Source organism: Chinchilla lanigera, unplaced genomic scaffold (genome assembly GCF_000276665.1).
Source record: "Chinchilla lanigera isolate Chin_1 unplaced genomic scaffold, ChiLan1.0 scaffold00011, whole genome shotgun sequence".
Taxonomy (NCBI): Eukaryota; Metazoa; Chordata; class Mammalia; order Rodentia; family Chinchillidae; genus Chinchilla; species Chinchilla lanigera.
Genome location: NW_004955412.1, coordinates 13,754,605 through 13,779,137, shown reverse-complemented (window position 1 = coordinate 13,779,137; position 24,533 = coordinate 13,754,605). Strand labels below are relative to the sequence as shown.

Below are 24,533 nucleotides of genomic sequence, written 5' to 3'. Positions count from 1 at the left end.
AATAAAAAAACAGGCTGGGTGGGGTGATACAAGCCTGTAATGCCAACACTGGGAGACTGAGGCAGGAGGATTGTTGCAAGTTCAAGGCCAGCCTGAACTATACAGAGACCCTGTCTCAACAACAACAACAAAAAACCCAAAAACAAAAACAACTAAAACTAGGGACAGCCAAAACATAAAAAAGTAGAATACATTTTTTTATTATACAACCTTTTATTTTAAAAAAATGTTTCTTTTCACAGAATACATTCTCTCATTAGCAATTCCCACAACAGGAAGGTAATTTATTACTTTATTACTTACAGTTTTATATTTGTGGACAGATTGTTTTAGAACAAGTAAAACACATTTGAGAGTTAATTCTGTTTGGAATTGGTAGTACTCTGACTCATCTGCAAAAATCTCTTCCCTAAATGGGCCTCTAAACTCAGAAGTTCTCCAAGCCTTCCTTCCTAGTATTCAGAAATCCCTAATATCAGCATTTCCTAATTTCAAAGTTTCTCTAGGACACAAAAAAATCATCATTATCTTGAACCAACTGAACAGTCAGGGACATTTCCAAAAATTAAACACTGTCTGATTTTCTGCAACGTGTTTGATTACTCATGAATTAAATCTTTCCCTTTGTCTATTATTCCCAAGAAAAATACAAAAGTATGACCATGTATTGATAGTAATAAAGCTGAATTCTCTTTAAAAGACTGATAAATTAAAAGGCAAGAGCTCATAGGTAATGTTCATTTACACTCTGAGTCTTGTGAGCTGGGAGACAATCCCATTAACTCACCAAAACACAGAACTCGGTCTCACTACTTCTTGGGTACAATTCCTCTCAAACTTTTTCCTCAAAGTTGAAGTGTAAAAATGACCATCTGATAAGGACCGATGGACTTCTCCATTATTTTTTGCTTACTGTGAGCTGAATGGCGTGACAGAGCAGAGGCAAAGAGGCATACAATCAACTCTTAAGGTATTAGGTCCAAAGATCAGAGCTTCCACAGCATGGCGACAGCTTTGCATATGCCCACATCATGATAGTTGAAATAACAAAGCCCAGCAAAGGTTAAAGCCGAGAGTGCCAAAAGGCCCGCCTTGGCAGCCTTCTGCGATGCATCTCCATGAACATAGTCAGTGACAACCTGGCCAAGACCCCTGGAGAGACAAAAATCACAGCACAAGTTAAAAATCATAAGTGAAGTTAGAAAACTTACAGGTTACCAGGCTACAAAGAAAGACTGACTCAAAATGCAATGTGAGACTCAAAATACAATGTCTCTGTCACTCTAGTAATTGTCTGCTTCTTTAGGGGATTTTGTGTAGCCATTTTGGTAAATAGTTATTTCTGTACTTTTTTTTTTAGGCAATAAACGAAAGCAACTCACGGTCATAAAATCTAAACCAAAATCAAGGAATCAAGAATTTCCTAACAAGTTTGACATGGTGGTGCATGCCTATAATCCCAGCATTTGGGAGGCTGAGGCAGGAGGATCAGACCAGACTGGGCTACAAAGTGAGGTCAAGGCCAGCCTGAACTGCACAGCAAGACCCTGTCTCACAAAGATGATAGATAGATAGATAGATAGATAGATAGATAAATAAATAAATAGGCTCCTCTACTTTTATGGAGCCCAAAGTTTTGTTTCTGGTCCCTGTACCATCTTCTCAAGAAGGGAGGGAAGGAGAGGGGCAGAGAGAGAGGAAGAAAAGAAAGGGATTCACCTTTTAAACTGTACGATTCAGTGGTTTTTTTCTCAGTATAGTTATGTAGTTGTAAACTATAATTATCATTTAATTCCAGAACATTTTCACCATCTTAAAAAAAAAACACTCTACCAATTAGCCTATTACCAAACCAGTAATTAGCTTCTGTCTATAGACTTGCTTTGTGTGTGCGCTTGTGTGTTACCGGGGATACCCAAGGCCTCCGCACTGAGTTACCTCCTCAGGTCCTCAGTCCAATTTTTTAAAAACAAGGTCTTATTAGGCTGCTAATTTCTCCAGCTTGGCTCAAATTTGCAATCCTCTTGCCTTTCAGAATGCTGGGATTACAGGTATGCAGCAACACACCAGGCAAACCTGGACATTTCACATAAATTACATCCCGTAATACGTGGTTTTTGTGTGAAGCACCCTTCATTTAGCATGTTTTCAATGTTCAACCATACTGTAGCAGACACTAATACTTCACACTTTCGTATGACTGAATAATTTCCATTCTATAATGTGTGATATTTTGTTTAGGTATTTATCGGCTGATGAATGCCTGAACTGTATAACTAATGTGCTCTGAATATTCTTGTGCAAGTTGTTGTGTTTCAATTCTCTTGGGCATATATTTAAAAGTGCAACTGCTGAGTCATAGGGCAACTTTTGTTGTAACTGCCAAAGTGTTTTCCAAAGTAGCTGCAACACTTTACATTTCTGGCCGAATGTAGGATGTTCCAACTTCTCCACATCCTCAAAAAACCTTGTTACTGCTCATCTTTCTCACTTCAGCCATCCTAAGTAGGTATGAAGTGGTATCTCGCTGTGATTTTTTTTTTGATTTGCATTTCTCTAATGACAAATGATATACAACTGTTGATGTGTATACTGACCATTTGTACGTCATCTTTGAAGAAATGTACTTTTTTTTAAAAGGTCGCTCTGGTTATAATGTACCAAAAGGACAGCGGGAAGAGAGGACAAAAACACAAGTGTAAAAACAGTTAGGAGGCAAGTAAAGTGGTGCAGGCAAGGTTATTGCTTCACCTGGACTCACGACCAAGGATATGCGGTCAAGTCACAGTTCTGGTTATGCTCTGAAGAAAGAACTGACGGGCCAGATGAAGGTAAAACAAGAAATATCTAGCAATGTGTGGTGGCACGTGCTTGTAATCCCAGCTGAGGCAGGAGGGTAACACATTCAGGCCAGCCCAGGCAACTTAGTAAGACCCTGTCCCAAAAAAAAACACTAACAAAAATAGCTGAGTGGCTTTGTCTAGGATGTGTGAGGCCCAGGGTTCAATTCCCAGTACTGAAAAGAGAGAGAGAGAGAAAGGAAGGAAGGTAGGTTGTTGGTCTCACTATGCTGCCCAGGCTGGCCTCAAACTCTAGATGGAGCTGCCTCAGCCTCCTGAGCAGCTAGGACGACAGACATGACCCACCCATCAACCATACTCTAGGTCCTCTAGAGTCTGTAGGCCACTGTAAGAACCCTTTCGCTTTGAGTAAGAAACGGGGATGAAGAGTTTTGAGAAGCACAATGTCTTGTCCTGACTTCACATTGTAAGAGGATTACTGGGGCTGCTGTGTTGGTAACAGATGCAAGGCAGACAAGTGAGGAGACCTACTCCTGCAATCAGAGATCACACGTGTGGGCTTTAAGGGCAGCATGGGAGTGCCAGTAATTCGGATGTGCAAGAGTGTAGCAGGAACAGATCTGGGGGAAGCTCAGGAACTCAGTTTTATACATGCCATATGCAAAATGCCTATCAGATATAGAGATTAAGATATCAACTAGGCAGGCGAATATATAAATCTGGATATATAGCTATTTTGTTTATACCTAAATTTTCCATAGTCTTTTTTTTTTTTTGTCTTTTGAGACAGGGTTTTGCTACACAGTTCAGGCTGGCCTTGAACTCACTTTGTAGCTCAGGCTGGCCTCAGACTCGCAGCAATGCCCCTGCCTCGGCCTCGTGCGTGCTGGGAATACAGGCACGCACCACCACACGCAGCCCTTCCCATAGGTTTTGAATCTCTTGTTCAACTTCTCCCTCATATGCAACACATAAGACAAGCTCACAGGCAACACAACACTGAAGGGCTGCTGTACTTGCCAGTGACTGTGGAGAGTGAGGGCTGCAGCCAAGGAGTAGTCCACTGCAGAGCACGGGTTCAAATATGCGGCCGGAAGCAGGCCCAGGAGGAAAACACTGACTACTCTCTCACTCGTCCAGTGCAGAGAGGCGGCCTTGGAACCAGCTACAAGAAAGACCAGGTTCATAAGAGTCGAGGGAAGACATACACATTGCTCACACCCAACATTTACCACACAATAACCCAAACTGACAGAAAGATAAACAGGAGAGGTAAGATTTAACTCAATACCCTTTCTTTGAAGTTTTTTAGTGCAAGATGTCTCACCACCTGTCTATACTAATACGAAAACAGGGGCCAGGGATATAGTTCAGTGGCACAAGCACCTGCCTGGCAAGTGCAAGGTCCTAAGTTCGATTCCTGGTACCCAAAACAAACCAAAAAAACAGATCCACTGTACGTCTAGGCAAGAGGGTAAATGAAATCTCTCTGTGAAATTAAGCCAACCTTGGACTTCAGTTAAATACAGCTATACCTTAAAAATGCTAAGTTAGTGATGCCTGATGAATTCCTTTAAAATAACACTTGTTTACTGACACTTTTTTTTGTTGTTGTTTTTTTGAGACAAGGTCTCAGACCAGGGATATAGCTCAGTGGCATAAGCGCCTGCCTAGCAAGTACAAGGTCCTGAGTTCGATTCCCGGTACCAAAAAAAAAAAAATAGAGATAAGGTCTCACTATGTAGTCCAGGCTGGCCTCAAACTCACAGTACTGGTATTCACCTGCCTCAGTCTCCCAAATGCTGGGATTACAGGCATGCAACACCACACCTGGCTTTATTAACACCTTTTAATCTTTGAAAGTAATGAATATTATCCACCCAAAACAAAATTAATCCAACTAACTCAAAGAGAAACAAAGGTCTAAGGTGAGCTTTTGGGTCTTGGACCTCTGCCCCATTATTTACAAATAAATCCAAAACAAGTGAGACACAGACACATAAACAAAAAATTACATGGGCTTTAAATCTATCTTGGAGAGGCTACCTTTTTTGGATTACACACTCCTTTAGAAAATCTAATAAAAAAATCTCAGCAATCAGGAGGCTGAGGCAGGAGGATTGTTGTAAGTTCGAGATCAGCCTGGGCTACAAAGTGAGCCCAAGGCCAGCCTGAACTGCATAGCAAGACCCTGTCTCAAAAAAGACAAAAAAAAAAGGGAGAATCTTCCCAGGAAGTATCACATAGGCAAATACATAAAAATGCATGTATACAATTTCAAGACATTTCCTGCAATGGTTTCTCTAGAACCACTCTGCTAAATCTAACTTGAACTAAGCAAAGTAATCCAAAATAAAACCTTCTTGGAGACAGAAAAAGTCTTAATGCAAAAAAATAAAAACCAAAAAGAAAAAACAAACAAACTATACCCACCTCATCTTTCCTAACTCAAGAAAAGAGTTACAAGTGGTTGACTTAAGAATCAAGAGAAGGGGCTGGGGATTTAGCTCAGCGGTAAAGCTCCTGCCTGGCAAGTGCAAGGTCGTGAGTTCGGTTCCCGGTACCGGAGAAAAACCAAAAAAAAAAAAAAAAAGAATCAAGAGAAGTCTCAAATACTGTCCTCTCCAGACTTTAAAAATGGAAATATACTCTTCATTATTCACCTTCAGGTTTTCTAAGACTAATTTGAACAGCTAAATAACACCCATTTAGGAAATGTCATGTGGTTTTAAATCAAACTTTAAAAAATAAGCAATACACACGATGCAGCCCACAAGACATGAGTTTTAAGACTACCTCAATTATTCACCTCTGGCTCCTTTCCATCACCTAACTGAATACAAGAGATTTGACTATCCTGAGGCAGCAATCCTACAGAGCTATTTTAAGAAAAATTTTTAAAAACTGTAATGACTTAGGCCAGAAGACTCTCTATGAATATAAATGGCGTCATTCAACAACACTGCCCCAAGCTGTACACTAGGTCTTCGTTTGCCAGACGTAAACACGAGAATCTGGACAAACCCCAAGTCCACAATGGGACAGACATCAAGTCCCACCAAAGGCATGAATGATAAGTAGTTCAGCTAAAAGTGAGCAGCAGCCAGAGGACAGAGGGGTAGGAGAACCTACAGTGGCGGCTCGGTGACAGGTGGAAGTGCTGTGTCCCACACCACCCTGGGGCGAGTCGGTCTTGGAGAAACGCTGAGACATGAGCAGGCTTGACCACCGAAGTCCGAAGAAACAGACCTGCGGAAAGAAACGTTACAGAGATCACAAGCACCTCTTTAACGGGACTGACAGACTTCTAAATGGCAAAAAGCTAGCTACTTAGCCTTCAATAGGTCATATGTCATCTACAACATCAAGATGGTGTCATTTCACTGAGCTACTATAAAGTTGGACTAAGTAGCTGTCAAAAGACTAAAGAATCAGCAAATCACCTACGTGAAAGGGCCTCACTTTTACTTTTTAAATACATGCTAACTTCTTTCCCTTTTCATCCAGCATTTACTAAGTTGAGGACTGTGCTCAGCATCAGAACAAGACAGAGCAGTCTTTGCTCTCTCACAACTCAGTCTACCTTGAAAGTTCAACCACTGCCTTCTTCTTTTCCAAGACCAATGTGTCCTTACCATGCCCTCCCCACAGTACCAGGGACGGAACCAGGGTGTACCGAGCTATGCCCCTGGTTTTTATTTTGAGATAGGGTCTCACTAAGTTGCTCAGTCTGGCCTCAAACTTGTAATTCTCCTGCTGCAACCTCCAGAGTAGCTGGGACTACAACCCTGAGCTCTACCTGTACCCGTGAACCATTCCTTACTCTCCCATTTTGGATTCTGCCTCTTGGTTAAAAAGCAGAGCTAGCTGGGCGTGGTGGCGCATGCCTGTAAACCCAGCACTAGGGAGGCTGAGACAGGAGGATCCCTGGGAGTGAGAAGCCAGCCTGGGCTACAAAGTGAGTTCAAGGACAGCCTGAACTGCATAGTGAGACCCTGACTCAAAAAGACAAAAAAAAAAACCAGACAGGGCTAAGTTTACCCAGCCAGATCACTTATTAGGTGTGAGATAACAAGCAACTAGGTTAAGTTGGCTCTGTAAGTCTCAATCTCATTTGTATAAGGGAAATAACCGTACTTATTTCACAATACTCTATATAAAAAATCAGATAATGCGTGCAAGATGTTGAGCAGTTCTCAGAATGTTAAAGGCACACAGACACAAAGAAGGTAATTTCTTATTATTTTCTTCCTTTAAATTCTTCCTTCCCTTTGGCCATTTTCCCTCACCTCACATAATATGCTTAACCCTTCTCTTGATCCCGTATCCTGTAAATAATGACCGCACACTTTCCCATGCTCTTTCTTCCTTCTTTCCAATCTTGTTTCTGTAAAGTACTTCCTTATTTCCCATGCTTTAACTCTGACACATGTTTATACTCCTTGTATCTGCTCTAGTAAACCATCAACAATCTCCACATAGCTATGGCCAATACTTACTGTTCAATTATACTCTTATTCGGTCTTACTACACCATCGGGCAAGCAACCCCTTCTTTTTCCTGACTTTAGAACTCTGGTTTTTTTTTTTTTTGTCTTTTTGAGACAGGGTCTCTCTGTGCAGTTCAGGCTGGCCTTGAGCTCACTCTGTAGCCCAGGCCAGTCTCGAATTCACAATGATCCTCCCGCCTTGGCCTCCTGAGTGCTGGGATTACAGGCGTGTATCACCTTACCTGGCTTAAAGCTCTTTTTTTTTTGTTGTTTTAGTTTTGATTTAAAATGGGGTTTCACTATGCAGTTGAGGCAGGGCTAGCCAGCTGAGGCTGGCCTTGAGTTTATGGCACTACTCCTCCCTTAGCCTCTGGAATGCTGGGATTATTGAGTGTGCCACCATGCCCAGCCAGAACTCTTTTTTAGTTCTTATGATCCTCTGACCATACCACATCAGTCTCCTCCTGCATGCATGCTGTTTTCCCCAAGATTCTTTATCTGCCCCATTGCTAGCCTTAGTTCCTATGCCCTGAGGCCTTTCATTCACTCTTATGGTTTCATTTATTGCCTATAAACTGATGATATCTACAACCACGACTCCTACCGATACCTCTCCAGTTTCAGGTTAACGGCCTGCCAGGCTTCTCCACAGATACTTACATGCTCCTCGAACTCAACATATTAAATATTGAAATCCTTCAACTCATTTTCTCATCCAAATTTTTATTCCTGTTTGTTTCTCACTTTAATGACACTTTCAGTGTTCTTTAAACTATCCCAGAAATCTGGAAGTAATACAGGACCCTCCTTCTAAATTAAATCACCAAATCTGATGGACATAGCTTTCTAGTATTTCCTGAGACAATCTCCTTTTTATTTTCCAAGCTCAGGGCCTCACCTTCTCTAGGTTACTACAACCGTGTCAAATCTCCTTGACTTGAATCTGGGCCTGCTCCATCTTCTACCATAGCCACCAACTACACTGTTATCACAATGGCAAGTGAAACTGAGGCTCTGCCAAGTTTTTCTTTTTGTCTTTTTGAGAGAGGGTCTCCCTGTGCAGTTCAGGCTGGCCTTGAGCACACTTTCTATCCCAGGCTAGTCTCAAACTCATAGCGATTCTCCTGCCTCAGCCTCCCGAGCGCTGGGATGACAGGCGTGAGCCACCATGGCCGGCTTGCCAAGTTTTTCAATGGCTACCCTCCAGGATCCCTTGAACCCAGGAGTTGTAGGCCAGCCTGGGCAACAAAGTGAGATCCTGTCTCAGGAAGAAAAAAATAAAAGCAAACACAAAGCAATGGCTACACTTCAATACCAAGTCAGTGTACAATGTTTTACCAAGGTAAGTTCTTTTTTTTTTGTTTTCTCCAGTACCGGGAATCGAACTCACGACCTTGCACTTGCCAGGCAGGCGCTGTGCCGCTGAGCTAAATCCCCAGCCCCACGGTAAGTACTTTTGTAGGCAGGTACAGTAACACTGGCCTGTAATTACTTGGCTGAGGCAGGAGGATAACAAGCTCAAGGCCAGCCTAGGCATCTTAGCAAGATCCTGTCTCAAGCTGGGTGTAGTGGCGCATGCCTGTAATCTGAGCACTTGGCAGGCTGAGGCAGAAGGCTTACAAGTTTGAGGTCAGCCTGCATTACACAGTGAGTTCAAGGCCAGCCTGAACTACACAGCTAGACCCTGTCTCAAAATGATCTTTTTATTTATTCTTTAGTCTTTTTGAGACAGGGTCTCACTATGAATTTAGGCTAGTCATGAGCTCACTCTGTAACCCAGGCTGGCCTCGAACTTGCAATGATCCTCCTGCCTCAGCCTCCTGAGTGCTGGAATTACAGGTGTGCGCCACCATGTGCCACCATTCCCAGCGACAATTTTACTTTTTATTTTTTAATTTTTTATTTTTGGTACTTGGAATCGAACTCACGAACTCACACTTGCCAGGCAGGCACTGTGCCACTGATCTGTATCCCCAGCCCCTCAAAATGACATTTTTTATTTTTATTTATTTATTTATTTTTTGGTACCTGGAATCAAACTCTGGACTTTGCACTTGCCAGGCAGGCATCTGTGCTGCTGAGCTATATCCCCGGCCCAAAATGACATTGTTTAAAAAGGGACTCAGAGTTGGTCCGCAGGTTGTGGCTTTTTATCGATTGATTAAACAAGGGACTCAGTAACTGAGTTCATGTGCAAGGCCTTATATTCAATTCCTAGTACAAAAAAAAATTATCTGGTTTAATTCCACTTCACCTTTCTAAAGTCCTTTTTCTCCCCTTGGCCTTCACACTCACCAACTATGATTCATTTTGCTGTCTCTCGTTCCATGCAGCCAGTATGGCATGATCACTGCTTTTGGCTAGCTCGGTAGCTCTAACCATACCGTTCTCCTTCCCTTGGCTTCCTTTATCCTCAAGACTCAAATCAGGTACATGTCCGTAAGAACCAAGATAGGTACCGGGCCCGGTGGCACACGTCTGCAATCCCAGCACTTGGGAGGCTCAGGCAGAAAGACTGCTCTGAGTTTGGGGCCAGGCTGGGTTACACAGTGAGTTCAAAGCCAGCCTGGACGACATAGCGAGACCCCGTCTCAAAAAAAAAGAACCAAGAAGGATAATCCTTTCAAAATACAGCTACAATACTCTTTCTCTGAACTTCTGTAACTTCTGTACAGCAGTTTTTGCTTTAGGTTAGATTATGTGTACATGCATTGTCCTTTAAAAAAAAAAGGGAGCTCTTCCACGGCAGGAGTCAGCTTACGTTCCCACCTGTGCGAGCCTTACTACAGTGCCGGGTACCGCACCACTGACCAGTGAGACGATTCCCGAGCTGACGAGCCGCACACCCACGAGCAAACACACCAGCCAGGGGAAACGGGCAAGCCCACGCACTGTACTGGGGCTCAAGTCCTAATTCTTTCTCCCAATCCGGGGCGGAGCGCGTTCTAACAGTACGTGGAAAGAAAAACACAAGAAGAACTATTACGTAGAATAACTTCCAGAGAGAGCTTTCTTTCGAATTATCCTATCACGGCAGCCCGGAGCAGGAGAGATGAACTTTTGGGCCCGCAGGCGACAGCGGTCACTGCTACCATTGCGCAGGCGGCCGGGAGGCTGAAGGGAAGAAAGGGTTCCCGCCCTCTCAAGATGTCTCATCCCCCGCCAAACACGTCCTCGCTTCCAACCACTTTCCCTGCTGCAGGCTGCGTGAAGCACCTCCCGCGGACAGCACCCCTCACCTCGCGATCCCTGGGCACCGCAGAGGACACTCAGCCTCGAGATAGTCGCCATCTCGCTTTTGGAGCCTCAAGGTCACCCACCAACCCGGAAGTACAAATCCTATCCCGCGACAAAAAAAAGAGAACGCCGGGAGGAAACGCTAGGAGAGCCGGAAGTCAAGACTAGGCGCGCGCCCCTCGCGCATGCGCAAGCCGCTCTCCTGCCCTCCCACGTCTTTTCGCACAATGGCGGAGCTGAGCGAGGCGAACGAAGCGGAGTTGCAGCGCCTGGTGGCGGCCGAACAACAAAAGGCACAGTTCACTGCGCAGGTGCGCGGACGGGGGCCAGCTCTTGCGGGTGGAGGGAAAGGAGAGTGAGGTGTAGGTCCCGACGCCCACGGAGGTCTTTGGAGGGGCGCGGAGGCTGCCTGCCGGCCCCCTTGTGTGGGACGAGACGAACCCTTCGGTTCCTGGTGGCCGATGGTGCTCAGGTGCCGCTGAAGCAGCGCGGCAGGCGTGAGACGGCGCAGCGGGGCGAAAGGTTTGGTCAGCGCACGGCCATGGGAAGCCCCTAGCCGGTGGGCCCGTTCTAGGCTGGCATTCGGAACGCCTGGGTTCTGATCCTGCCGCTTCAGGACCCAGCGCTTCCAGGCAGAACAACCGTCCAGGCTGGGTCGCCGTCGCCCACTGCCTCACTAGACTGCGAAAAGCGTTTGCGGTGATGTATTTAGGAACGATGAGTACTGGAACATTTTTGGAGGTAGGGGGCTCTGAAGTAAACAGTGTTTGCATACTGTTGGTTTAGGTCAAGGGTTTTTGAGTCCTTCAGGCATGTTCAGCCCGGGATTCTTCCTTGCTGGTTGCTTGACCTTTTTTTTTGTTTGTTTGGAGAAAGCGTCTCGCTATGCAGTTCAGGCTGGCCTCAGCTCACTTTGTAGCCCAGGCTGGTCCCGAACTCGCAACGCTCCTCCTGCCTCAGCCTCCCAAGTGTTGGGATTACAGGAGTGCGCCACCACGCCCGGCTGGTTGCTTGACCTTGAACTTCCTAATCACACCCATCTTTAAGAAGTTCTGAACGAACAGACTAGCTCCCAAAAGTAATCCCTCGGTACATGATTATTTTCTTTTTGTGGGAGCTGTAAGGACCGTGCAGGCTGTGGAAGGAACCCTCACTAGCAACCTTTGGGTCCTGAACACATTTTCTGTGCCTGTATGCATTTTTCTGGGGGAAGAATCTGTGCAAAACCTATCAAATTCTTAAATGTGTCCACAACCCCTAAAATGTTTAGAACATACTCTAGGTTCTGATGATGGTTTAAACTGTTTTAAATTGCTCCTACCTTCCCCTTTATATTGGTGCTGTTTTAGGGAGTATTAAAGAATGCATTAATTCTACCTGAAAAGGGGATTTATCAACTGCAGGGGTCTGGGCCATACTGGTGACAAATTAGAAAGTGAAAAAAGAACAGAGTCCAGATTGATTCCATAGTTAATTCCATGTTAATTAAGAGAATGGTTCATCAGTTAATGAAAAATAAGGAAAGAAAAGGGACAGACTGGTCATAGTGCTGCTAGCCTGGAGGTTGAGGCAGGAGAATCACTGAGTTCAAGGCCAGCTTGAACTACTTAATGAAACCCTCAAAAAAAAAAAAGGTAGTTTTGCATCTCTCCAGACCCCAGTGGTTACTGATTTTCTTTTCTTTTAGGTGCATCACTTCATGGAGCTATGTTGGGATAAATGTGTGGAGAAGCCAAGCAATCGCCTAGACTCCCGCACCGAAAATTGCCTCTCTAGCTGTGTGGACCGCTTCATTGACACTACTCTTGCCATCACCAGTCGGTTTGCTCAGATTGTACAAAAAGGACAGTAGACCAGCCTGTGGGAGTGTCACAGATGCAGCAAAGGACTTGTTAGGAAGCAGAATGAAGGGCCACTGGGGGAAGAGTTGTCAACCCATCCTCACATGAGCATCAGTCTGTTGCCAAGTGTGCTGGTGCTAAAAAGTAACAGATCAAATGTACAAAACATTTATTTATTTGGAATTCAGGAATTCCAGGTTGTAACACATCAGTTACTCAATAAACGTGAATTCCCCAACTCTTTTTTACTTTTAAATCCTATTTTAGGATTTAATGGAGATCTCTGATCGGAAGGAACACTAAAAATAAATACGGTCCAAGGCTACTAGGGGAAATGGGAGATCACAGGTTTTGAAGAGCCACTTTAAGCCAAGTTAAAAGGTCAGAAGAACCATCAAAGCCTCAGCCTCATGCACAGAAGAGAACTCAGGGCTGCTAAAGTTAAAAGAACAGAAAACAGCTTTATTGCTTTTACATGGCCAAGAATAGGTAAATGTGGCAAAAAAAAAAAGCAAAATATACACTCCCTGGGAAAGCGATAAGCCTGTTAGTATGGGAGGAGGGAAAGGTCAAGACCCAAACAGAGCCACCTTCCTGGAGGTGCCTTATTCCACTGGCCCACTTTCCTGTATCTGTGCTTAAGAATTAGTACTCTTAGAGCATAAAAACAATGCTAAAATACACATGGTAAAATTTTTCAACAAAGATCCCACTTGTTCCAAGGAGGTTAAGAGGTAGTATAGACTCTTCTTCCCACTATAGGCTTCCACTTATCCCAAGGATGAAAATACACACTGAAAACATTGACAATTGAGTACCAAAGTATTAATATCTCAAATAAATATTCCAAAAGGTAGCACCTGCTCATAATGAAGGGATAGGGCACATCTAGCCAACCATATAATTTAAAACCAAGCACTTTATTAGAAATCTGTTCCACAGAGAGAACTAATTTAGAACAATACCACTTCATGGAATGTCATCATAGTTGTATTCTATTGCTGGTGTCTTAAAACTGTCATACTACCACGAAGTATTTATTAGACGTGAGGACTACCATGAAGTATTTCTTTATTAGACATGAGGAAAGTAAGGCCAAGGAAGGTTAACAACCTGCTGTAGAACTCTACCAATTAGTGGCAGAATCAAGACCAAAAACCTGGATTTCCAAGCTTTTTACTCAGCTCAGGAAGTTGACAACCAAGGAAAAAAACTATGTCACTTGATATTTTCTCCCACAATGAAAAATTCACCTGTGTTCTGCCAGCCGTCTTTCAGTAATATTTTGGTTTCTTCAGAATTAACATAGTAGGGATCACAGTATAGAAACGACAAAAGATGTGGTCTCTGCTTGGTAGGCTAATCCAGAAGCAGACTAGAAAAAAGTGGGTCTGTCCCTGAGAAGCTTGTTTCATTTTGGAACTGATTCAACTTAGTTTCAGGGAAAACAAAATGAATGAATAAAATTAGAAACAAGGACAGCAAGGGCAGGGGGTGTAGCTCAGTGGTAGATCCATCACTCGTCTGGTATCATGTAAGGCCCTGGGTTCAATCCCCAATACTGCCCGCTTCCCCCAAAAGAAAAGATGGCTGTTGCTCTGAATCTCTTTCAGAACATAATTAGTATAACTAACTCTTAATTCTTCCCATTTAACAGACGTCACCTCCAACAACTGAAGAAGTAATTTCAAACACAAGTCCATTTAGGTCAATATACAACAATGGGACTACAAAACCATTTACTATCCAAATACCAGGTGTTAGGGCTCTAAAGAACTGACAAAGCCCTAGTCCCTTTTAACAGTTGTCTATGGACATTACCATAAAAAGAAAGTTTGTTCTTGTGCCCATTTCCTCATTAAGTAAACTAGACCACAGCTGTAGGATCAAAACACAGAGGGATCAAAGCACCAAGGCTGAAGACAAGTTTTGACACCTACTATATAAATGACAGAGCAGCATAGTGTTCCCTTCTCCAGCCACTGCACATAGCACTGCTTCCAATCCACCTCTTGACCCAGCCCTTACTTTCCCCCAATTCAACATTCCAATAGGTTTACAGGTCAATATTGGATGCAGCTTTCCGGGTCCTTTAATTTGCTATATATGTACTCTACACTAAATGTGATTAACTGCAAAAAATAATCTCTTCAAGAAACCTTCATAACAAAATACCAGATTCCCTATTAACAAGAAAAGGGGATCAAGTTTAACAGGCCAAAATAGAAGACAAGAAGTCTGTCAAAACTTGTATAGATGGCACAGAACAGCTCTGACCTCACACCCCGTGCTGAAGGAGTCACTAGCAGAAACTCCTAGGTGTACGAGCTGTAAATATCCAGTCAAGTGGGAAACGGGAATATTTCTTTCCCATTTAGTCATCCTCTGAGCTCTCCGCAGATCGTTCATCTGTAGCCACTTTCCAGTTTGTGCGTTTGTTGGTCCTTTTCTGTACTTCATTGTTAGCTACAGGAGGGACGTGGACTTTTTCCTCTCTCTTTTTCCTTTTGGTTTTCTTAGCGTCTCTTTCCTCACTTTCTTCCGAACTACTAGATGCTGAATCATCTGACTGGGAAGTGTGACTTTCTGCCCCTAAAAACAAAACTGGTTTTTTGAGAGACTTTTTTCTGGATTTTTTCTTGCGCTTATGTGGTTGCTTCCTTTTCCTGGTACTAGAAGCACCGGTTTCTTCTGACAACTCACTTGAGGAATCTGCTGTTACATCTGTGGCTTCCTTCTTGCTTTTCTTCTGTTTTTTGTGTGACCTTTTTTTCTGCTTCTTTTTGTGAGACTTCTTTGACTTCTTATGCTTGCGGGATTCATGGGTAGATGATTTTATCTGAGGAGATGTTTTCTTCCCATTGGTAATATCTTGCTGATCACTACTAATAAAAAGTAAAAAAAATTAATCTGTTATGTAGAAAAATATATTGATTGGTCTTTTTGAGACAGGGTCTCACTATGCAGTTCAGGCTGGCCTTGAGCTCACTTTGTAGCCCAGGCCAATCTCGAACTTGCAATGATCCTCCTGCCTCAGCCTCCTGAGTACTGGGATTACAGGCATGTGCCACCAAGCCCAGCGAAAGTATTTATATTTTAATACTCTGCATTCTAGATGGGAAATTGCTCACATAAGAATTTTCAATCAAAAACTTTGACACAGGGTTACTATGAGACTTACCTATTTTTCTGAGGTTTTGTTTCTTCATCTTTAAAATGAAAATTTAAAAAAGGAAAAAAAAAATGAAGATAAAAATTCTAATCTGCCACATTAAGTTACTGTAAAGAGTAATAACCACTGGTCCCTTCTTATCCATGTTTTCAGTTACCCAGTGGTTTCAGCTGGTTAACCATAGTCTGAAAATATTAAATGGAAAATTCCAGAAATGAACAATTCGTAAGTTTCAATTGCAAGTCATTCTGAGTAGCAGCATAAAATTTCTACCTCTCTCTGTCCCACCTGGGACCTGAATCCTCCCTCTGTTCAGCTATCTCTCCTTTAGTCATTGATTAGCCATCAGAGTTATCAGAGCCACCATCATGCAATGTGTTTGTGTTCAAAAAACTATTATTTACTTAATAGTGTCCCCAAAACACAAAATGGTGATACAGGCAATGCAGATGTGCCCCAGAGAAGAAATGGAATACTTCCTTTAAGATAAAAGTTTATCATACATATGAATGGAAAACAGTATAGACAGGCTTCAGTATCATCTGAGTTTCAGGCACCACTTGAGGGGGTTTGGAACCTATCCCTATATAAAAACCAAAATGTTTACATTTTGATATGCCAAACATCAATCAAGGAAAGGCCTTCCAACTAAATAATATTTTGAGACAGGGTCTCCCTACATTGCCCAGGCTGGACTTGAACTTCTGGACTCAAGTGATCCTCCTGCCTCAGCCTCTGAGAAGCTAGCCCTACAAAGCCTACAAGTGTGTGCTATCACACAAGGCTCTAGCTACATTTTCAGTGGCAAATATAGTCTCTAGAAAATTTGGAACACAATTTATAGTACAGATTTTACACTAACTTGAGGTTCCTAACTTTTTCAGTATGCCTATTTGTCTTACCTGTCTGTTTCGAATTCTTCAGGGTATAACTCCTTATAACCACTGTGACCCCATCTGTAAGATGAAATGTTACATGTATTATGAAAGCAGTGCACACATTTTTGGAAATTAACGTTAGAAAGATGTTGAAACACATGTATACACAGACATACATACAGAATAAAGAAAATAGACATCCATGATACTTCTGTAACAGCTACATTTTCTTTACTGTACACTACCATTTCAGATAAAGGAGTCTTCTATCCATGTGTAAAAGAATTTCCCATGCTCTTTAAGAAACACTAAAGGACTCTTACACTGCCTAACATGCTGTCTACAATGGAACGATTGTTTTTGTAAAACTAATAATTGAAATATGATTCACATAGAAGAAATGTGCCCTTTTAAAGTACAGTGCCTCCTGAGCCAAATTAAACCTTTAAAAAAAATAAAAATGAGTGCCTCTACCCCATGGCAACCATTATTCTGTTTTCTGTCTCAAAGAACTTGTTTATTCTAGACATACCACATAAGTTATCATACAATGTCATACAATTTGCGGCCTTTTGCATCTGGCTTTTTTTCACTTTGATAAGGTCTTCAAGATTTAACCATGTTGTACCACTTACCAGTACTTTATTCCTTTTACTACCAAATAATATTTCATTGTATGGCTATCCCACATTTTCTTTATCCATTCATCAGCACATAGACATTCAGGGCCATTCCCTGCCCCCATTTTTTTGCACAGTACTGGGGACTCAATCCAGGGAATGCTGAGCTACATCTTCAACCCCTTTTGAGACTAGGTCTTTTTTTAACTGTTTATTGGTACAATTTAGATATACACAATGATCACATTCATCATAGAGAATTTGTACCTGTACATGATATATTTTGATTCTTCTTTTTTTCCCATTCCCCTCCCTTTAACCCTTCTTACCCTCCTTATTTACAAAGCTGTGTTTCCATTTTATCCCTTTCCCACTGTTTTTTCCTCTCTTGCTAATTTGTGCAAGCTAACCTCAAACTTATGACTCTCCTTAGTCAGCTACCCAAGAAGCTGGTATTACACGCTTGGTATCACTGTGCCCAGCTTACTATTCCACTTTTTGACCAGTATGAATGATGCTAGCTTGAACACCTTGTGTACAGGTTTTTGTAGGAATGACTGATTTTGACAAACACATGTTCTGTCAATTATCACAAAAGGTCACAGGAATTTAGCCACAACCTGTCTGGCATATTAGCTTCATAATCATATAACTTCTTGTTCCAGGATTTAGCCTTAAGAAAATCATCTTCCAGTGTCCCAGAAATTTCAGTCTTTGGCCTCCAATATTCTCTCTGACTTTCTTCATCAAAACCATCACTACGCATCCGACTACAGAAGAAAACAAAAGAACATTTAGATTTCAAAACAATCTGTGATATTATAGAACTCAGGCACAAAAATCATAGAACAGCTTGAGAGGAGAATAAAACAATCTAATACTTAAGAGAGTTAGAAAAAAAAAACGGTAACATGTACTGGACATTTTCTATTCCTCTCTGCTATAATTTGGATCTCATGTGTCTCTTTTGCTTTTTTTTTTTGGTACTGGGAATCAAACTCATGACCACAAGCTTCCCAGGCAGGTGCTTATATGCCACTGAGCTATATCCTTGGCCCCTTGTGTGTCTCTCAAAGGCCTATGCAAGGTCTGGTCCCCAAAGTGGCACTACTGGGAGGTGACAGAACCATTAAGAGGTGACACCTAGCACAAGGTCTTTAAGTCATGGGATGTGGAAAGGAACTATGGGATTCTGGCCCCTTACAAAACAACACAACATACATCCTACACTTACAGACATGACGCCCATGATATTCTCCCTATTACTTGGACACTCCTATACCTACTTCCACAGGTGAAAGACAACAAAGCTTGTATAACCTTTTGTATTCACACTCAAATTATTACAAAGCTATTGACCTGACAAAAATAAGTGAGTAGATGGGGTAAAGAAAATACTAAAATGAAAGACCAAAAGAGAAAGGAGTGATTGATCAGTTAAGTGACCAGCTAGGTTCAAATCCTTTTTTTTTTTTTTTTCCCCCGGTCTTTTTGAGACAGGGTCTTACCATGCAGGGCAGGCTGGTCTTGAACTCACTTCGTAGCCCAGGTGGGCCTCCAATTTGCAACAATCCTCCTGCCTCAACCTCCCGAGTGCTGGGATTATAGGCATGCGCCACCACACCCAGCTCTAGTCTTAGTTTTCTTATGCTTTTATTTCAGCCACACATGTTGTAAGACTTCACTGTCTTTCAGTCTCAAATAGAAAGTCTTAAACTAAAAGCTATTAGACAAAGGCCGGGCATGATGGTACTTGCCTATAATCCCAGCACTTAGGAGGCTGAGGCAGGAGGATCACTGCAAATTTGAGGCAAGTCTGGGCTACAGAGTTCAAGGCCAGCCTGAACAATATAGGAAAATGTCTCAAAAAGACAAAAAAAAAAAAAAAGCTATTACGTAAGTTTGGAATTTGCAGAATCCTAAACATTTACAGTTGTCCAAGACAGAATTTTTAAATTTTCCACTGCAAGTAGGTACAACGAGTTTGGCCATATGTATCAAGGCATCATCCACGCCATTATCTTCATACTTGGGTCTAGATTTGCAAAACAGCACCCTTAATAACATAAAGATCTATCCTTAATATATCACAATGGTTTGCTCACTGATTTTTATTTTTGTTTTTTTAAGAATGGGTCTTGCTGTATAGTCCAGGATGGCCATGAATTCACAGCAATCCTCTTGACTCAGCCTTCCTAGTGCTGGTATTACGGGCATGTGCCACCACGTCCAGCAGTGTATCACAATGTTTTTAAGCAAAAGTTGACTCTGAAAAAGATGAGAATTATTTTGGTTCTCAGAGATTCAACTTCACCTTGAACTGCTGGGTAACATCTTCCTTTTGGTTTCCTGGTAAGTATCCTCCATCTGTTTCTCTATTTCTCTTATTTTCCACATATCTGATTCTTCCTGGATCTGAATTTTAAAAAAAAAAAAGAAAAAAGGAAAGAAACAAAAATAAGTCACTAAAAATAACCTTCTACTTTACAGAAAAGTAGCTAACTAAAATATGGTCTGTACGAAGTACTAGGTTACAGCCTGTACTATGATAAGGTACTTGGAAAATAAATTCTGGTTTCTCTAGTAAGTGGTTCAATAATCCAATCTAGGAAATCTCAAATACAAAAAAAATTCTTCAACAATAAAAATTTTAATCTCACATCTAAGATATAGTATGATTTTAATTATATCATTTTGATTGAACTTTGACCATCCTTATAAGGAAATCAAAGCTGCTACCACTATTATATTTTACTGAAAATAAAACAAAAGTTAAGAGATTTTACCAAAGTAAAAAAAATTAGTAAGGACAAATCTTTACACTAAGTTTAAGTCACTTTTCATGCTATAATTTTTTCTTTCAATTTTTCTTTTTTATTACTACATGTTTACAACACATAATGATTACATTCCTCATGGGCAGTTGGTACATGGTACATACACATTGTAATTCTCAAAAATAACAGTATGAGCTGGGCACAGTGGTGCAGGCCTATAATTTCAACACTTGGGAGCTGAGGCAGGAGGATCGCCCTGAGTTTAAGACCAGCCTGGGCTACATACATAGTTCAAGGCTAATCTAGACTGCACAGTGAGCTCTGTCTCAAAAAAAAAAAAAAATAATGCCAGTATGGTTGCTAGAGAACATCATAAAAATCAGACTACAATGTCCAAAGAATACAAACACATTTCATTTCTAAGTCATCCTGCATAATTTATTAAATATGTGCTAGATTTATCTTTTTTAGCTACCACTCTCAAATCATACAACTACGAGTTGGTTAATACAATTGCTTAGGTAGCACGATAACAATTATACACTTGCCCACTACTGAAAAGTTAGGTGATATGCCGGTAATAACATTTCTAGTCAAACCCATAGTACCGTTCAGTGAAGACAACTAAACATGGGCTCTGGCTTTCTTTTCACTATCTATCTTCTCCTAGGTGACCTAATCTACTCTCATGACCTCTGTCATCTCCCTATAAACCAATTAATTCACAAACTCATATCTAGCCCCTTTTCATTGTTCCAAGTTTGAATTTTGAACTGTAAGCCCCTCCCATAAATATGTTCAAAACTAAACCAATTATATTTTATCTTTTGTTGGTCCATATTTTTAATTAACGGGATCACCATCATCCCCCTAGGTTACACAAGGTGATTATATTTAACTCCATTTTTATCACTATCATCCAATTAATCTAAACCACCAAATGTTTTAAAGTCTATCTCTTAAACTCCTCTTCTACATCCCTACAGTCCTGCCTTCCCTTAAATCCTCATCATCTCTCACCTGCAACATTAAAATCACCTCCTAACTGGTCTCTCTACTCCTTTCCCCCACCTAATCTATTCCCTAACCAGTTATTATCTTTCTAAAATACAACTGTGATGTCATACTGTTTAAAACATATGATGGCTTCTTTCCGCCTAGAGGAAAAAACTGTAATCTCCTTGCCACTTATGTTTTATCTTCTGCCATTATCCCCTTTATGCCTTTTTTTTTTTTCCTTTCAGTACTGGGGATTGAAACCCAGGCTCTTTGCACTGTGCTACATCTCCAGCCCTTTTCTTATTTTTTGAGACAGGGTCTTGCTAAATCTACTACGTCACCCAGGGTGATTTTGAAACTTCAATCTGCCTGCGTCAGCCTCCAAGAGTACCGGAATTATAGGGTTGTACTGCCCCATTCCCAGCACATTCCTACTTTCTGGATGCATACACTTTCCCGCCATGCCCCAAGTGATGCACGGTCTGTCTGTTTTCTGCAGTGCTGGCGGCTGAACGCAAGGCCTTGCACATGCTGGGCACCACTACACCGCTGACCTGTATCTCCAGCCCGCGCTTTTTCTCAGTGCCATATATTAGTGTATGATGCACTTCAGCCAAGATGACCTTTTATAGCTGGTAAACCTATACCCATTCATCAAGAGCCAGTTCAAATATCAGCAGCTCATACACCACTCATTCTGTGAAATCTTTTCTAATTTTCCAAGGCAGACTTCATTATTCCTTCCTCAGTGCTCTAAAGCACTTCCTAGATGTTTCTATAATATAGTATTCATCAAAGTGTGCCATAATTGTCTATTTTTTCTTTTTTTGGTTTTTTTCCAGTACCAGGAATCAAACTCACAATCTTGCGCTTGCTAGGCAGGCGCTGTGCTGCTGAGCTAAACCCCTAGCCCCAATATTTTTTCATCTCTGTATCTCCTCACTGCCAAAAAAAATGCTTGGTACAGTCTGTCCCCTCATTAAGTCTTGAAGAATGACTGGATTGTACCTCTCACCTTATTGTGAGCATCTGTGTGCCGGATGACATTCCGAAGGAGGACCTTCCCCAGCGGAACCCGGGACATTCTTCAATCTGAAATGAATCAATACATGACATTCAGTAACAACTCCCTTCTCTTCTCTAGAGAAGCATAGAGTAAAGATCACTGAACTACAAGTCAAGGTACTGAAAAAGTTTTTCCTTCATCATTAAAAGAGGGAAATGCCTGACCACAATTAATATAAGGATCAATGGAGATGAAGTACATCAGAATTCTCTGAAACTGTGCAAGACTGTCATTAAGTGCTGTCATGAGTATCATTTTATTTAATCCCCACCATGCTGTTTTAATGAAGTAGCCGCCCTCAGCATCCGCAAGGAATTGGTTTCAGGATGCCCACGATGTCAAAATCAAAGAATACTCGAATCTCTTATTTTTATATACCTGTGTACATGTTCCCACCTACTTTAAATCATTTCTAGATTATTTCTAAATCTAAAACAACACAAATTCTATGTAAATAGCTGCTGTCCTGCACTGCTTAGGAAATAATCACAAGAAAAGTCTACATGTTCAGTACACAAGCAATTTTTTCGGAGTATTTTCAATCGCCGTTGGCAGAACCCGAGGATGGGGAGCTGTGGATACCGGCGGGCCCACTGGAACTGCACTCCTATTTTGCAGATAAAGTTCCCTGCCCCGGGCCACACGGTCCCAGGCAAACGATCTATGTCAGTGTCCACATTGGAAACTAAATCTCGAATCTCAAAATTAGTTTTCGATGAAGAAAACACAGTACCTAGATTTCCAAGTGCCAAGGAACCACGACCGTCCACCATCACACCACTGCAAAGATGCCCTACATTTCTTAACGCGGGGACTTTTCTCCCCTGTTTGGCACACAAGTTTCCAAAACACGACATGACACAGAGAATTCACACGTGTAGCTAGCAGGGGCTGCGCACACCCACCCCACCGCTCACTCACCCCTCGATCCTGGGGAAATCAGGCATCTTGTGAGTGTGAGACGAGGAACCGCTCCATTACAAGCTCTCCTCCGACCCAGGAAGCCAAGGAGCCAGGGCTCAAAGGCAGCTCTGCAGCTTCACCCGAGTCCTTCGTGAAAACGCAGGCTTCCCACCGGTTAACGCGCCCTCGCCCGCGGCCCAGCCGCGGCTGCCTGCCCCAGCCCAGCGCGCCCGGCGGCTCTCTCCCGGACCGAGGCGAAGGGCGCGCCGGCGCGGACTCCGCAGGGCCCGGCTGGCCCGCGCATTCCCCGCTGCGCTCGCTGGGATGGCCCCGGGGGCTCGGGTTTCACTCCCCGGGAAGGACGCAGCCGCTCCGGAGGGGTACGACCTTCCGTTGGGCCCCAGGAAGTGTCTAGGGCGCCCGCAGGGGGGGTTGGGCTTTCCAAGTGGAAGTCAGAGAAAATGCTCCCATCTTTGTCACCGGGATCCCTGCCCCACAGCGGCCTCGGAGCTCGCAGTAACCTTCCCTCCAAACGCCCGCCCCACACAAACACACACAAACACACCCATACCGTGCGCCGCAGCCTCGCGTGGCGGGGGTGGGGGGAGGAAGCGGTCTGACGGAGAAAGGCGGAGGCTTCCCTTTCACACCGGAAGTTGTGCTCCCGAGAAAGTCTTCCTTCCAACCCGATACCTAGAGACTCTCCCACGGGGAGAGTTTCCTGGAGCCTTCTGAAGTCCGCGGGTACAGAAAGGAAGCGGGCGCTTTATAGGACGAGAAGTGGGTCGGATTCCGCTGAAAGCCAAGCCCGTTACCCGAAGAGGAAAATTCCGGAACTGGATGATAAGGAGACCTTTTCTCGTGGAGCTTTTCGGACCCAATTAAGTGTGGTACCCAGTCTGGTTACCCGGGTAACAGACGTCGCGGTTTGTCTGGGAACGGAAAGAAGAGGTGGGTTCTCAAACCTTCGGAATGATTGTCCTTAGTTTTGTATTTAGTTTAATCCTGATACAGTATTCGAAGAATCTAAATCTGTTTTCCTCATTCCACGGATAATGTGGGATACCGCTTCAGTGGCGGGTCAGAGAGGATGAGGATGGTTATGTCAAGATGTAGAAAGAATATTATTATTTTCATATGTTCACCAAGTGTTCCCGCTTATTTGTATTTATAGAATTCTCACAACAATTATATGAGACAGGTATAATCATCTTTATTTTGAGTAAAACCCAGGCTTAGGCCCTTAATGACTACACGCCACTGAGGATTAGAGGAGTCTCATGTAGCCCTCACCGCACACATATATTTCTGGCAATGTAAGGACCCGGGAGGCGCCAGTTAGCTCGAATACAGGTGTTGGTATAAGATCACCAAGAAACCCAGATTTAAAATCATTGCTCTCTCAGGGTTTAAACTCCAGGTAGAGATAAGGCTTTCCCTGAGAAGATAACTTGAGAATTTCCTGTAAGGAAGTGGTGCTAGATAATTATTATTTTTTTTAAGGTTTTTTTGTTTGTTTTTTTTTTTTTTTTTGTAGTTTTTCTTCCTGTACCGGGAATCGAACTCACGACCTTGTGCTTGCCAGGCAGGCGCTTTGCCACTGGGCTAAATCCCCAGCCCCGTGCTAGATAATTATAACATAAGAAATTATAACGGAGGGGCTGGGGATTTAGCTCAGCGGCAAAAAGCGCTTGCCTGGCAAGCGCAAGGTCGTGAGTTCGGTTCCCGGTACCGGAGAAAAACCAAAACC

At 42.7% G+C, this 24,533-nt stretch overlaps 4 protein-coding genes across 9 annotated transcripts in view; 2 read left to right on the top strand and 2 right to left on the bottom strand.

Moving 5' to 3' along the window:
* Window positions 1-193: 193 nt before the first annotated feature.
* Sdhd (succinate dehydrogenase complex, subunit D, integral membrane protein) lies at window positions 194-10,637 on the bottom strand. The gene is made up of 4 exons (XM_005378109.2): window positions 10,530-10,637; window positions 5,934-6,050; window positions 3,822-3,966; window positions 194-1,152 (listed from the first exon to the last, which is right to left on the bottom strand). The coding sequence occupies exons 1-4, from the start codon at window positions 10,579-10,581 to the stop codon at window positions 987-989; spliced, it is 480 nt and encodes a 159-aa protein (XP_005378166.1). The 5' UTR covers window positions 10,582-10,637; the 3' UTR covers window positions 194-986.
* Window positions 10,638-10,684: 47 nt separating this feature from the next.
* Timm8b (translocase of inner mitochondrial membrane 8 homolog B (yeast)) lies at window positions 10,685-12,606 on the top strand. The gene is made up of 2 exons (XM_005378108.2): window positions 10,685-10,838; window positions 12,215-12,606. The coding sequence occupies exons 1-2, from the start codon at window positions 10,713-10,715 to the stop codon at window positions 12,377-12,379; spliced, it is 291 nt and encodes a 96-aa protein (XP_005378165.1). The 5' UTR covers window positions 10,685-10,712; the 3' UTR covers window positions 12,380-12,606.
* A 1,484-nt stretch (window positions 12,607-14,090) lies between these two features.
* LOC102025100 (chromosome unknown open reading frame, human C11orf57) lies at window positions 14,091-23,434 on the bottom strand. 5 transcript variants are annotated; one of them, XM_005378102.1, is made up of 7 exons: window positions 23,355-23,415; window positions 22,802-22,930; window positions 21,830-21,906; window positions 19,353-19,453; window positions 17,659-17,808; window positions 16,443-16,496; window positions 14,091-15,253 (listed from the first exon to the last, which is right to left on the bottom strand). In XM_005378102.1, the coding sequence occupies exons 3-7, from the start codon at window positions 21,896-21,898 to the stop codon at window positions 14,743-14,745; spliced, it is 885 nt and encodes a 294-aa protein (XP_005378159.1). In that variant the 5' UTR covers window positions 21,899-21,906; window positions 22,802-22,930; window positions 23,355-23,415; the 3' UTR covers window positions 14,091-14,742. The 5 variants fall into 5 exon arrangements, with proteins under 5 accessions (XP_005378159.1, XP_005378160.1, XP_005378158.1 ...); XM_005378103.2 differs by lacking the exon at window positions 22,802-22,930 and having other exon boundaries at window positions 23,355-23,434; XM_005378101.2 differs by lacking the exon at window positions 23,355-23,415 and having other exon boundaries at window positions 22,802-23,321.
* Window positions 23,435-23,639: 205 nt separating this feature from the next.
* The window catches only part of Pih1d2 (PIH1 domain containing 2), a 7,379-nt gene continuing 6,485 nt past the window's right edge, over window positions 23,640-24,533 (top strand). Inside the window, exon 1 of one of the 2 annotated variants that reach the window (XM_013511039.1) lies at window positions 23,640-23,734. The gene's annotated coding sequence lies outside the window, so the exon portion shown is untranslated. The remainder of the gene's footprint in view (window positions 23,735-24,533) is intronic. The other variant, XM_005378104.2, reaches the window with a different exon arrangement.